Source organism: Hetaerina americana, unplaced genomic scaffold (genome assembly GCF_022747635.1).
Source record: "Hetaerina americana unplaced genomic scaffold, ioHetAmer1.1.p SCAF_8, whole genome shotgun sequence".
Lineage (NCBI taxonomy): Eukaryota > Metazoa > Arthropoda > Insecta > Odonata > Calopterygidae > Hetaerina > Hetaerina americana.
In genome coordinates this window covers 38,955,436-38,971,064 of record NW_027287427.1, presented here as the reverse complement: position 1 = coordinate 38,971,064, position 15,629 = coordinate 38,955,436, and the positions used below count along the sequence as shown (strand labels likewise).

The 15,629-nt window shown below is 35.0% G+C and overlaps 1 protein-coding gene across 1 annotated transcript in view; it reads right to left on the bottom strand.

Moving 5' to 3' along the window:
- Window positions 1-15,629, bottom strand: part of btv (dynein cytoplasmic heavy chain beethoven) — a 135,560-nt gene that overhangs the window by 64,960 nt on the left and 54,971 nt on the right. Inside the window, exons 29-37 of the mRNA XM_071596847.1 lie at window positions 11,973-12,188; window positions 11,629-11,828; window positions 8,607-8,745; window positions 8,383-8,502; window positions 7,507-7,689; window positions 4,308-4,531; window positions 2,159-2,510; window positions 1,748-1,855; window positions 1,171-1,327 (exon numbers count right to left, since the gene is read on the bottom strand). Of these exons, the coding sequence (XP_071452948.1) occupies window positions 1,171-1,327; window positions 1,748-1,855; window positions 2,159-2,510; window positions 4,308-4,531; window positions 7,507-7,689; window positions 8,383-8,502; window positions 8,607-8,745; window positions 11,629-11,828; window positions 11,973-12,188 (1,699 nt within the window). The remainder of the gene's footprint in view (window positions 1-1,170; window positions 1,328-1,747; window positions 1,856-2,158; window positions 2,511-4,307; window positions 4,532-7,506; window positions 7,690-8,382; window positions 8,503-8,606; window positions 8,746-11,628; window positions 11,829-11,972; window positions 12,189-15,629) is intronic.

Here is a 15,629-nt window from a genome sequence, read left to right as displayed (position 1 = left end):
TTGTACAAGGTTATTTGAAGAAAATTATGTATACATTGTTTAGGATCATGGACCACACATTCACCTTTTCTTCTATTGTGTAATGAAGCAACCATGCTTCGATTCGTGAAAGCAAAAAAGAATCAAACTAAGTTTTTAATTATTTATGATATGCTCCTATTTCCTTTTTACTAGAAAGCTGTCTAGAGACATTTGTTTTTGCCAACGCTTCAATAATTGGGTAAAAATGCAACTCAGAAGGATCATTAAATAAATATATGGCATGCATGACCACTGCCTTATTAGGACCTGGCCTCGTGCAATTAGTACGATGCAAAATTTTCCTGTGACCTCCAAATCTCATTTCGTCTGCTGTTTTGGACTTAATACCTCCTAGAAGGCTCGCGGAGTTTCCGAATGGTAAACAAGCAGGGGTCTGATTTTCAAATTGCCGCTCACATTTGTGCAAAATCTTTCAACATCATTGAGAATACATAACCGTTGCGGAGGTACTCCTGTCACACTATTCAAAGCATCTATCTCCTTAGTTTTGTCTGTGTTCTTGAAGAAAGAGCCAATCATTGATGTCAACTGATTATTGATGAGCAAACTAGATCAGCCACTCTCAAACTTTGTTCCTGATTTTCAATTATTTTACCTTTCATTTCTACTGTATTTTTATTCTCTTATGGCTTTCTTCTTATGGATTCTTCTTTAGGGTCAATTTTAAAAATATGAACAAAATATTATTGAATTTTGCACAAAAAAATCACTAATAATATGTTTGAACACGGGTTTGGAAAAATGTATGATCACTAGTGACAATAAGATGCTAGCAGAATGAGTGCTAGAGACAAACCGCAGTAGCAGGCAGGTAATCAATCTAAGAATATCCCTCTCCTTGTCACTTGTCATGCAAAAAGTTGCTCGCTAAGCAAGTAATTTTTGGGATCAATATTTCTGCTTGATATGAGAAGTACTTGCAGTATGAGGTGCTTGTTAAGCAAGGTTCCACTGTAATAGTATATCAAATTTTAAAGAATTAAAGACAATTGCACGATTGAATTACATGTTTTCATTCCAAATCCTTAAATTCTTTAAATCAATCATACATCTTTTAATTTGTTAAAACTGCCATCAATCATTTGAAAAACTTTATTTTCATTATTATGATAACCTGCATGGGAATACCTGGTGTTTCAGCATATATCTGTTGAGCAGTCAAAGTAAGGATTCCATCAGACCACTCCCTGGTATCAGGATCTATGTTTCCAAGCAAGTGAATTTTTGGCATTGCCTTTGGGCTCAGTGTATGCACCTTGACAGTTTGACCCATTTCTACAAGAGCCTGCGCAATATGCATAAATAACATCAATCAAAATGACTTCCAGGTAATGAAGGCCAAAACAGTAAGCCTTCAGTTTTTTTATTAAGTTAAATCAATACTCAAAATATATAATATAAATATATAATAAAGATATTAAATTTACACAACAAGTAATTAGTTACTTTATAAAAAATTAAGTTCTTTTATCTGGAGAAAAATGATCAGAATTATTGAGCTTTAAATTATTTTAATAATGCCAGGAAAAAGTTTCCAGGTGAAAAAGATACCTAATATGGAATTAATTATTTACAAGAAGCAAGTTATTACGAAGAAACATTGCAAAAAAAAGCAAATTAACTCAATTGGTATTGGAGACTCCAGATGCTTAGATTTCATGGTTGAGAGATATTTAAATCTTCTAAAACTAGGGAACTGACTCACTGATTTTAAAAGGTGAAGAATAGTAGATTTCCCCGATCTTGGTGGGCCAACTATGACAACTCCCATCCTTTGTTTCAACTGCTCATAAACTTCCAAACACTTTCTCACCTATCAAGAAGAGATACAATCAGATATTCCAGTTGAATTCCTGTTACAGTTATAATATGAAAGCAAGTACTATTTTTACAGAAGAATTAAAACACAAAAAGTAGACGTACACAATTTAAAAAAAAGCCATGATTCAATTACTTAAAAAATAAGCCATTTTACTAAGGAAATTCCAAAAACATAAAATTTCACAACTTTAATACAGCTGGTCAATAATATGGTATTAATGCAATTCAAGTTACCAACTCTATTATGAAAAGAAAAAAATTACTAGGAGATGCTCAAAACAGGAATCAATGTTACCTGGCGATCATTTTCCACAAGACCAAGAACGGCAAAACATTTTCTAACAGCTTCTGAAATCAAGACATCTTGATGGTTATTGCTTCCTTGATATTCAAAGTCTTTGGTGCCAAAAACATCTGCAACAATGGAGTCAAATCGAAAGCAATCAGCAGAGGTTAGCTTTGAGAGTGTGTGCAGACGCAAGGACCTAATGGACACATTTTCTTCAGAGATGACATCTTCCTCTCTACTATCTCTCCTCCCCCGGCCATCTATTCCAGAACTGTTTAGATCAGAACCACATCCATGAAGAACAGTTTTCAATGCTCTAAGACCCCAGTCATAGTGATGTTGGTGTGATAATACAGAACTGAAAATATTTAAAAGATTACACATTTAAGAGTAACCATAAATAAAATATTCGTACACTCCTAATGTATAATTGTGACAAAAACACTAAGAATGGTACAAGTGGGAAATAAAAAATCCAATTATTGATAAATTAAATCAGGGAAATTATGTATTTGTCTTAATAGTATTCATATATTCTACAGTCATGTATGACTAGTTGAAAGTTTACTAAACTGTTGCTATCTACAAGTAGTAGTAGTTTTTAGGGGAGGCGACCGACAACTAAGGTCATTTGCGCCATAGGGGATGGACAGGAAAGGATGAAGGGTGGAGAGAAACCCAGCGTCGGCATTAGCGTACTCTTTACGAAAGGCACCAAGGGGTCCGCAGTTTAACGTCCCATCCGACGGACAGCGTACTCACTCCAAGTGCCCTCCACAAAGCACCTCAAGTAGGGATTGAGATACCTCTGAAAAATACTCAACACCGCCGGGATTTGAACCCACGCCCTCTGGGTGGGAAGCCAGTACGTTAGCCCCCGCACCATCTTGATCCCCGGCTATCTACAAGGGTACATGTTAGGGGTGGGATAATGGTAGCGTCAACATTTATATGGTGGTGATTCTCTCGTTAATTTAGGCTATTTTACACTAAAGAGTGTCAATTTTGTCACTTTTTGTGCAAAATGGTTAAGAGTATATTATTTGATCCTAATCACATTCTAATTATCATCAAGACCAAAACATATTTCATTTTTGCATCTGTTTGGCACCAATTCCACGTATTTTTACTTTTTATTTGGATCCAACAACAAATTGTGATCCCAATACATTATACTGTTATTTATTTCACAATACTGCAGTTTATGTATGCAATGGCTGTGTGAAATCAGATATGAATTTTATCTTTTTAATTTATCTTAATTTATCCAGCTGCTTTCTCGTTTAACCCAATTTTAGATTTAGGTAAATGAATACACCAGAAGTATGAAAAGAATCTGACTTAGACACACTTCTTCACTCTTCTTTCTTTCCTGATTACTCCAACTTCCTCCACTTTTGTACAGACATTGAATATGACTTATAAGTGAAGTAAGATCCAAAAGCTCCAATGTTCTCATGGCTGCAATGGGAAGACAGGTAGGTCACTGGTAGACCAGCACTGTCCACAGACTTTGGAGTTATGTTGACACATGAGCACTCTGTTGCTGAATTCAATAATGTAGTTTAGTGGTTGAGGTAGACACAACATAGATTGAATTAATTTCTCGTACAATGTCCTTGACCATTTATTGAAATGACATATTTTTACTCATTCCTTACTTTTTTATCTATTTAATTGGCCCTGTAAAATGCTAAACAAAATTTTGTTGTAACACATATCAAGGAAAATCATAATATATAACATTGAATAAATACCCGCATAGTCCCTAAAATATTCCACAATCTTTAGTTATGTGCATACTTACTAATTTACTATATTACAATGAGACTAAGCAAGAGACTTTCCCTCGCCTCTGATCACTCTTGCTCCCTACCCTCTTAACTCAATGTTAGCAGTTAGTAACAGTATAGAAGTTGTTAACGGGAGTACCTTTCCCAAATTAACTAAAATACTGGGCTTTTTGACCTTGCCTTCCCGAAAAAGGGAATAGCAAGAGGGGTATGTACGTATATTTATCATCTAATGTATAATGAATGATTATATTTGTATGCCTCCATTTTTTACTACACTGAATAGCACTGCCCTTTTAGATGATATGGCTCACTGAACACTGCATTTTATGATATCTATTAAAATATCTAAATACTCATACCTTGCCAAATTAAACACCTCCACTAATTTCTTTCCAATAACTCGGGCATTTTTAAATCCTTCAGTTTGGAGAACCACTTCAGCAATCAGATTACTATCTGGTTGAGACATAACAACAGGGCGGAAGAGCTGCTTCAGGTTATTGGGTAACTGACGGCGATCACCATAGCCTTTTCCAGCAGGATTCAATGTGACAAATATCCCACAGTTGTGATCAAGATGAACCTATAATGAAGCAATGCAATCAAAAATTTGAAAAGACCTTCTGTTGTTTCATTTAATCTAAACTTCTCCATGATGTAAATAGTGGATTCTATTCAATGCCTGAAACCAATGAATTCTGGCATCAGTTATAAATCAATTTTATAGTTTTACTCATTTTTTTCATGCCAATTCATTACAATTAATCCTGCAAAATGCTAATTGTTGGGAAAACACTAATAGCGAAGTTTTTAAACAGTAAAAATTATTTGGAGGTTGCCAAATGAAGATGAAGTTGCGTTACCCAGCTACTTCGTGAAAATATCGTATGAAATGGCTGTTGTATAATGAACAGAATGCATAATGGACAACCTATGGGAATAACATAATATCCAGAGAGGGGTTTCAATTATTTTATTAATGGAAAAAAATTGAATTAAATCAGTATTTTTGTTGTAATAGTTATTACAAACTATAGCTAAATGTTGAGGAATGCAACTAAGAATCTTGCCAAAACCTTGCCAGAGGGATCACACTCTCACAAATAATTCCTTTTTATCTGATAAATTAAATAGAAGAAAATACAATTAGCATGTTAAATTCATAAGTAGCCATCCCTTAAATATGATATAAAGCCATATAATCACTTCTAAAACCAAAAAATACCCTAAATTGATTAATTCATTCAACGCTCAATGTAAGACAGAAAAAGTCTTGATTATGATAATCTAAAATATACCTTTCTTTTAATTCAGGACTCTCCAGGAGGTATTCCTGGATTCCAAGAGAGAACACACAAAATTCCACCCCAGAAGCATACACAATAAGTTGAGTGATTCAATATTTTACTGCTCCTTTCATTCACAATAATAATAATAATAATAATAATCTTTATTTGCCCAGAAGACACTGACACAGTGTAATAGATACATCAGATAAGTGTATAGGACACGTCATATGTACATATAGATGTTAAACAATGATGAAATTCAGAAAAGCATGACACAATAATAAATTTTTTGCATAAAATATATTCCATATTCAGTATGGTTATTTTTTCTCCATGAATTCCATTACAGAATAAAACTGTTCTTTCCTTAAAAATGATATTAATTTCTTTTTTAACAGGACTGGATCCTTTACGTACTTAAAATCGTAAGGGAGCCTGTTCAGTGCAAGGAGGCCCATTGATTTAGGCCCCAGGGATGTATTTAAAGTCCTGCAATAAGTTTGATGCAGGTCTCTGCAGGCTCTGGTTTGGTGGCAATGAACGTTGTCATTTGTCATATAATTGGATATATTACTTTTAGCGAAAATGCATACGACATAAATGTAAATACATGGAACAGTCAGAATATTTAACCTTTTGAAGAAGGAAAGACAAGGTGCATTGTAGGGAGCATTGCATATTAATCGTATTAAACATTTTTGAGCTTTAAAAATTGAATCAGAATGAGGGGAAGAACCCCAGAACAGAATACTATAGATAATTAAAGAATAAAATTCTCCGTAATAAATTGAAAGTAAGATATCAAGGCTTACAGATTTCCTAATACTTCTAATAAGAAAGCAAATGGAATTTAACCTGCTACGAAGATTGCATATGTGTTCATCCCATGATAAATTTTTATTTATAACAACTCCCAAAAACTTGGATCTAGAAATTTGAGGTACACACGTTCCCCCTAGGTCAATGGCCAATGAAGCAGGGGCTTTATTTTTATTAGAGAAGTATATGAGTCCAGACTTGTCAGGGTTGAGTTTCAGAGAATTTTGTTAACACCATTCACAAAGAAGTTCGGAAACTCTAGCTGCTGTCAAGGTCAAGTTGTTTAACGATGGTGCTGATACAATTACGTTAGTGTCATCAGCATATAAAATTGGCTCGGCTCCTGGAACTGACTGCAGAACTTTTGGTAAGTCATTAATGTAAAGTAAAAATAGGATAGGGCCCAAGACTGAGCCTTGGGGTACACCTAATGTAACTTCTTTACTAGGAGAAGTAAAATTAGTACCGTTCTTTGACAAAATAACCTGTTGGTGCCTTGCGCTGAGGTAAGATTTGATCCAGTTATAAGGGATACCTCTGATGCCATAGTGTCCTAATTTGGACAAGAGTAACTGATGATTAACTAGGTCAAAAGCCTTGGAAAAATCGAAGAATAGTCCCAAGGTTTCAATTCTATTATCAAGATTTGAAAGTATTAGGTTTACGAGGTGATAGGTAGCTGTAGATGTAGATCTGCATTTCCTAAAACCATTCTGTGAGCCAGACAAGAGATTAAAAGATTCAAGAAATGATGTAAGTCGATTATGGAAGACCTTTTCAAATAGTTTCCCTATCTGGTTTAATAAAGATATAATAACTCCAACATATTTCACGTTGACCATTAACTTCACAAGAAAGTATGGAGTTATCTACTTACTTAAGAGAAAATCAATTCCACCTATTTGAGGAGACCCGTTGCATGAAGACCATTATTCATGCACAAAACATTGCTTTAAGCAAGAAATTCAAGATGAAATCCAGAAGAAATGTTAAATAAAACAATATTATTACATGCCACAGGGCCAGATGATGGTTTCAAATTTTGCTAAAGACATAGTTCCATTCTAATTAAAAAAAAGACATCCATACTAAAAAGTACACTTAGTCCTTTGATTTTGGTTGTGGACTGCTCTTAGCAACCAATTACATGATATTTCAAACTAAGTGGGATAAAAATAATAAGGTTTAAGAATTTCTTGGAATTTTTTAGAGGTGCCTTTCAGTATACTTTCGAATTTATGCAAATAAATGGGTAAAGGCAACTACATATCTAAATTCAGAGTCATTACTAATAAAAAAAATGACATATTTACATAGAAAAACATCCAATGAAACATAAATCATGTTGTCCTGGGATCATCCAAAATATTAGGATACATTCACTCATGAAACATTTGGGTCATCAGATTAGAGAATAACTTGATGGTAAGAATTGAAAAATCAATATTACCTCTTGCTCCATAAGTCTTACTGAGGCTCTCTCACTACGCAATGCTGTCTGGATTAACTGGATCTGGGAAGAAACTGAAGACATGGTGGCCTCTTTCAAGCGATTGAATTCATCAAAACAACCCCATGCTCCACACTTCACTAAACCAACAAATATTCTCTCCATTGACTTCACATCAATGCCCTGCAATAAATAGGATTTCTATATACATTCCTCTACCATACTAAGAGTTAAATAAGTAACTATAAACACAAAGTTTAATTTAACTTATTCATTGTGACACTGTTGTATAAGAATACCATTTTAAATAGAAGTAAGCCATCACTCACAACCAAAACTGATAATAATGATAATGTATACTTAATCGAGGGTAAACCTATTGCCCATGCAAATGATAGTCCAATGGTGAAGACGTATAATGATTTAACAGAGATTATTTGATGCCAATGAAGTATCTTTGCTGCTTGAAGTGTTGAAGGTATTCCATAGAATACATGGGAATGAAAGCATTGGATACATTTCTGTATTCATGATGCTCCAAAAGTGATATAAATTGGCCCAATTAACCTTAAGATTGACGTCCCAGAAAATGAAGGATATTGGCCTAAATGCAGTGAGTGCATTGTTCATAATCATAAATTTGTATGAATCCATATTGGATTAATATGCATACTTTATGAAATTTGCTGTAATGGAACTGTCAGTTATACACTAGTTAGAATAAAAAGAAATCCTCCTCAGAGTATGGTAACATTCACCTTGAAACACAATGCTACTTTCTGAAACTTAATATCCAACATAGCCTTTTATTCTTGTAGAATACAAATTAAACATTAGACATCAAATGGGTACAAAATTTGATGCATGCATATGTACCTGATCACAATTGAACACCAAGACTTGTCTTCCAAATAGTGACCCTAAAGCTTTCACAGTTTCAGTCTTACCCGTGCCAGCTGGCCCATAAGGATTTCCACCCAGTCCCATTTGCATTGCCTGTGAAAAAATTCATATTATTTTATAATAATACTGTGTGATCCAACATAAAAATTAAAAAAAATGATTGTTGTACAGCATAATGAGCCATTAAAAGTTCTTACCTGTGTTAAAGTAAGAAAGCACTTGTGAGTCAGAGGAGTCTGCACTAACTTGGAAGCATTGCCCTGATACTCAAATGTGTACTCAAAATCAGCCTCAGCCATTTTGGCAAAGACTGAACCATCTTTTCGGGAGTAAAATCTAGAATAAAAGATATCCCATGATAAGTAATAAGTAAATATGCATTTCACCAAGAAATTGGTCTAACTTGGTATGCAGGTGAGGGTTTCTAATTCACCAGCCTAATCTTAATATTACATATGTTCTATGATGGTGTTACCACTTTTGTGGTAATTCTAAGGTGGCTTTCAAATTCACGTTACACAAATGACACCCTTGGTTATAACATGAAGGGTGTGGTATTACCAAGTCAATAATTTCATTTCATTTCAATATGTGATGTAAAGTCCATTAAGTTATGCCAGAGAAAATAAATTGAAAAAAAAATAGAATTTTCATTTTTGAAAGACTAAAACCAACTTTACTGAACATATACCTGTACAGCTTTATTGACAACTTTATGCAAAACCTTTTAAGCGTGTGGCTATAAAAGATTTTTTTAAATCATTGCAGGATTCCTTGAGTGAAGCGACAGCAAATACATCAACTTGACTAATTAGAAAGTTCAAAAGAAAATCTTGCACTGGTGATTCAAAGTCTTATATACCTGTATAAATAAATCAATTAAGAGAGTTTCATCCACAGAGAATTTAAGTTGTAAAAACTATCGCTGGGTCCACCTCGTACGAACATTAACTTTTTAAGGAATCGATCATAACATGAACCCAATAATACATTGAAAAATCATTAGGTGAACTCAATAATACAATAATATCCTGTGATTAGTTCTGAATGATCCATTTGGTCCCAAAAATTCAATCAATTGAATTCCAAATGACACAGTCAAAAATAGTAGGGGGATTATTGGTAAAAGTAAACAAACAGGTGGAAACATATAATGCTTATTAAATACTTATTTTTTAAATTATGGTCCATTTTAAATTGGGTGGGTGTAGAAAGACAGTTACTGAGGTTCATTAGAAAAAAGGCAGAGAGAATGGGTAGAGGAAGTATTGAAAGGTAGACTCGGACTTGGAAAGTTAGTGAATTGAGTTCCAGTCCCACTCAATCAGCAGCAAAAAAACTGTTTGTTGATGTAGTGGAGGATTGCAATGAAGACAAACCATCAGCTGAAGTGATTAACCCCAATGAAAGTGATAACTTCAAGATAGTTCCAAACAGGAGGAGAAGAAGAAGTCCTGCGATTGTTGGAGCAGTAAGTGATGATTCCTCGGTGAGAGGGGTCCCATGGAAAATACACATGCATGTATGGAATTTTTACATCAAAACTACTGCCTGAGATATAAAAAAGTATGTTGAACAAGAGTTGAACAACAATGAATTATACAATAAAATACACAGTCCAGAGGTTGAACAGTTAAAAGTGACAAAAGGGCTGTATGTATATTTTTTGATTACTGATAAGGACTTAAAGAACATCATGTTAGACCCTTCCTTTTGGCTGAAAAACTTACTGGAGAATAATTATCTTTTTTTCCTGAAAGTTCACCTAGCAGAAAGACAGAGTTAACGAAAGCCAATGCAACTATAATTTACCCCTTGAATATTCAGGGCCTCCAAAAAAAAGTAAACGAACTTGAAGTATATCTTCAAAGTAATGTACCAGATTTTCTATGCCTATCTTAGCATTGGATGAGTAAGAAAGAAATAAGTTCTATTCTATTCTCCACCAAAATATTCAAAGTATTAGAAATAAAACTTTCAACATGGAAGCTTAACTGGATGTATTGGTTTTGTGCATAAGTGAACATTGGTGCTGAGAGGAAGAAAAACTTTCCACTCAAATAACTAATTATAAGTTAGCTGACTATTATTGTTGCTCTGTTTTTAAAAATGGTGGACCATGTATTTATGTCAAAAATGCATGCCAGTTCAAAATTTTAGAATTTCCTAAGTACATTACCAAAGAAAAAGTATAAATTTAATAACTGTCATACTGAATTTCCAATTCACTCAGCAATGCTTGCAGCCCCTTGGCTGACTGGCAAACTAAAGCTTGGTCATCAGCAAACCTGACTGATTTTACGAAAACCCCACCGACTTTCATTCCTACCTCCAGTTCTTCCCATGCCTCTTTAATCATTTCCTCTGCATACAGGTTGAACAGCAACGGTGATAATGGGAAACCCTGCCTTACACCTCTTCCTTACGCTGCCCAACCGGACTCCCCGTTCCCCACTTGCACCTGAGCAGTATGAGACATGTACAGGTTGCGGATTAGCCTCCTTTCCCTCCAATCTATTCCTATTTTCTACATTATACTCATTAGTTTTTCCCAATTCACTCTATCAAATGCTTTTTCAAAATCTACGAAACAGGCAAATACCTCCTGGTTGTACTCTATATTCCTCTCGATTAATAATCTCATTACTGCAATGGCATCTCGCGTACCTCTCCCCTTCCTAAATCCAAACTGATCATCCCCTAAGTAATCATTTGCCCTACTCTCTATCCTTTTGCTGAAGATCCTGAGAACAAGTTTAGCTGCGTGTGATATCAAACTTATCGTTCTGTAGTCCTCACATGATGTAGCCTTTACCTTTTTCGGAATAGGAACCAACACTGATCTAACAGTCTTCTGGCCAGATTCCTTCCTCATAGATACTACAAATCAGCCCATATAGCCTCTTCCTCCCACCTTTTCCCAAACATCTCAGTAGTTCCGCAGGAATGTTATCTAACCCCACCGGCTTATTTGGTTTCATCTCCCTTAATGCCCTTTCTATCTCATCGTCGAGTATGTCTGGACCTAAGGTATCTTTATCTAAGTCATGTTCCTTTTCTATGTCTAGCTTTGTTGGCCTAAATTCTTTACCATACGGTGCTTCTATATATTCCTTCAATTTATTACATATATTTAAGTCATAATCTCTGGACAAATCAACATCATTATTATTATGTAAGGCCTTTTCATTATTGAAAAGGATATATACCTATACTAACCTTAACTGCTTTTGCCATGCCCACTGGCTTAATAATGTGGTTCCAGCAGCAATAAGTTCTTCAACAATGCCCAAAAAGTGAATAATATCAAGAAGAAGGGCTTTAATCTTGATATTATACAATGATATGTGTCCAGGCTTTTCATCATTTGCATGGGTTTTTTTCGAAACATTTAATTTGGTATATGCATCAATTTTAGCCTAAATGAAAAAATAAGGATTTTTACAATAGCAGCACTCAAACTCACCACTAATTTTGCATAACCACTAATACTCTTGGAAAATAGGGTACCAAAATGTAATTAACTTACACGTCCATGAAGATTTATGCAATGCTCCACTTACTTTGAGACTTGACAGGAGTGAGGGCAATGAGCCATCCATTATTGAGCGTTCACATCTTCCACAAAAGACAATGTATTCTGCCATGCAATGGATTTGTGAAGGGTATCGGGAAGGATCCAGTACGTTATCTTGAAGATCCAAACAGTCTAGTACAGAATCTTTCATCATGTTCTTTAAAGTATTCTTCATTTCAGCCAAGAGTGCTCCAAGCCACTCCTATAAATAGATTTAAATAATGTACTATAAATCATTCAAAATGCTGGTTAAGACAAACATGGTGCTTCTGAAGTTTCATGACAAATCTTTTATCCAGTTTAATGGACTCATAATTGAAATATTATACCAAACCACAAGTTAAACAAGTATTTTTTTCTAAAGTTGACCGAAAATGTTTACGCGACAGGAATTCAAACATGTATGTGCCAATGTTTAGATATACATGCTAAACAACTAGCTATGCCACAAAACCATCTTATTTCAAGGTAACTAAAACAGTTAATATTCTGGGAAGAATGCTAGTCTGCTGGCCAAAAGGTCACCAGCTTGAATACCACCTAATGTATAGATAACAGAGACAAAAACTCTTGCAATTTTCCACTTACTAAGTATAATTATTAAGAAAAATAAATACTCGGTTATTCCACATATATTTTTATTAAACATGACCCGGGTTTCAACTTACTAAGTCATCATCAGGTAAAGTACAGAGAGACACAGAGTGTTATATAGTAGACAGAGAAGAAAAGGGGGAAGGTGTTTCAGAGGTGGGAGGAATGGAAAGAGAAGTAAACTATTATGCATGTTTGGGGGGAGGGGAGGAAGGCGGTTGTGCATGGCATCTGGGTGGGAGAGGTCGGTTGGGTAGGGCGTCAGGGGGGGAGAAGGGCTGTGGAGCAGAGGGAGGTCCCGAAAGAGGGAACGGGAGGAATAAGTTAGGTCATTACCTAACATACCCTTATGATGACTGTTCTTTGAAATTTCCAACCGTTCCAAAGCATCTAATCTTAAGCCTTTTTTCTTTATACATAAAATTTTAGGTACAAAGCCGCTGGAGTGGTTGTTTTCTAAAAGGTGTTGCGCAAAATAGGAAGAAATATTTTCGTTTTTAAAACAGGCATAATGTTCCTTTACACGGTCACTGAATTTCCTCCCGGTTTGCTCAATGTAGGAGGCTGAGCACTCACAGCACAATTGATAAACTCCACTCCTTTCTATTATGGGAATTTGGTCCTTGCAGTTTGATAAAAGGTTCCCTAAGTTGGCTCTATTATAGAAGGTTGGTTGTTGTAATCCTGGACAAACCCGGGTCGTGTTAAATAAAAATATACGTGGAATAACCAAGTATTTATATTTCTGAAATGAATCGCTTCCACAAAGTGACGCCTGAAACCATTCTGTTTATAATTATTAAGTTAAAAATTGCCAGAGTTTTTATCCCTCTTAAAAAGGAACAGTTCTACCGCACCACGCCTGAATCTGTAATGTCTATTATGTATAATGTTATATTGTCATCATTTTGTGGTTTCATCCCAGTTAAATGTATGTTATAACAAGATAGCTATGTACCTGAAAAAATAAAATTAATATTTCTTCAATCAAATTTTAGAATCAGAATGATCTCATTAACAAATCAACTTAAGAGACCAAGTAAATGTGTTACATCAACTAAATTTTAGATAATAAAAACCACAGTTTGCTACTAAGCATGATGATTTATCAAATCATTATCTCAAGACATATATATACCATAATATTGTACTTTTTCATGCACACTGATTTTATTTGCTGTGCAGTAATTCACCATGAAAAGAATTATTTTAAACAATCAAGATATCCCTACTGCCACCTTTGCCATAATTTGATACCCAAACTTTCTCTGAAATAATTTGACTAAAAAAGAATTGAGCTTGCATTAACTGAAATATTGCCCATAGTTAATAGTAAAACATAATGGTCAACAATTGACCATTAGCCACTTTTATGACATCAGCATCTCTAGCAGTATGTTATAAGGCTGGCCTGCCATTATTTAAAAAATATTTTTATGCCTGAAATCAACTATTATCCTCACTAAATAATTATCGTTAGAAGTAAGCAACTGCTGGTGGCTGGCTGAAAAATATAATGAATCACAATTGAAAACTTTATAATAATGAATTATATATCCCATTCCCATTTTAAGTAATGAGTGATCAAGGATATCTGCTTTATTATTAGGTACAAAAAATCATCATGTGCATGTATAAAGAGAAAAATGCTCCATAGTGAAACTGGGTGACAGGTATACATGGCACTTAACTATTTATTCAATTGCTTCCATTCAGTCTGACCCAAACCAAAATTTAACACGATAAGGGTAAAGGAAGAAACTTAGCACTTCCACAAACAGAGTTAACATTTCACAACCATGGTTTAGATGTTGCGCATCATCAACAGGTGATGATGATGTGCAGCATCAAAACCATAGTCTTGAAATATTAAATATTTATGTGGAAGAGCAAAGTTTCTTTCTTTACCCTCATCATGAAGGAATTCCAAAAGGTTAAACCTGAAAATTTAACATGCTTGAAATTGCAGAAGAAAAATGGGCATATCAGGAGTTATTTCTTCAAACCATAAGAAAATTTACATGAATTTTCTGAATGAATGAATACAACTATTCTTTTACATAATTGTCTTGCCATTTGTAGAGGACAAATAAATTATTAATGATCGTATGAAATAAGTTGTCTGTAAATTCAATAATATCTAAGAATTCAAAATCAGATAATATCTGCCTCATCTCCATAGCAACATAAGTCTCATGTAATAGTAAAAATGTCCCTCAAAAAAAGTTGAAAAATTTCCAGGTGAATTCAATGATCATTTTCTAAGCAACATTTTTATCCAAGAACTTGAATACCTGCTTCCAATTAATTATTTCTACACTTTGGAAATGAAGGTAGATATCTGCAAATGTGAGGAAGGCAACGGGAAACCACCTCAATTATCATTCCCAAGATTAACATGATGGACAATACAGAGATTTTGAGTCCTGGCAACTATGGGGCTCGGCCCAATCGGCCGTGTGTCGTGCCCGGCAGCGGGGGAGGCAAGGCTTCCGCGGTTGTCATCCCACGAAACCCTTGCAAGGGAAAACCAGCAGCAGCAGGACAGAAGACGCAGGGGAAGAAGACCAACTTAGTTAGAATAGGGACGTGGAATGTTACGACAATGATGAGAACAGGGAAATTGGAGAATGTTAAGTGAGAGATGGAAAGGGGAAATATAGATATTTTAGGTCTATGCGAGGTGAGATGGAAGGATAGCGGGGATTACTGGAGTGATAAGTATAGAATAATATACAGCGGCGGGGACGAGAGCCAACGAGGGGTTGCCATAGTATTAAATGAAGAGGTAGGAAGAAGCGTAGTCAACATAGAGCAGGTAACGGATAGATTATTACAAACAGAAATAAAAGCAGAACCGACGAACTTAGTTATTATTCAGGTATACATGCCACCGAGCAACGATAAGGAAGAAGAGGTCGATAGGATATACGATCAGTTAGAGGATATAATCGCGTGTGTTCCTGCGGGGAAACATTTGATAGTGATGGGGGATTGGAATGCGACGGTAGGCGAAGGAAGAGATGGTGACGAGGTCGGGGACTATGGT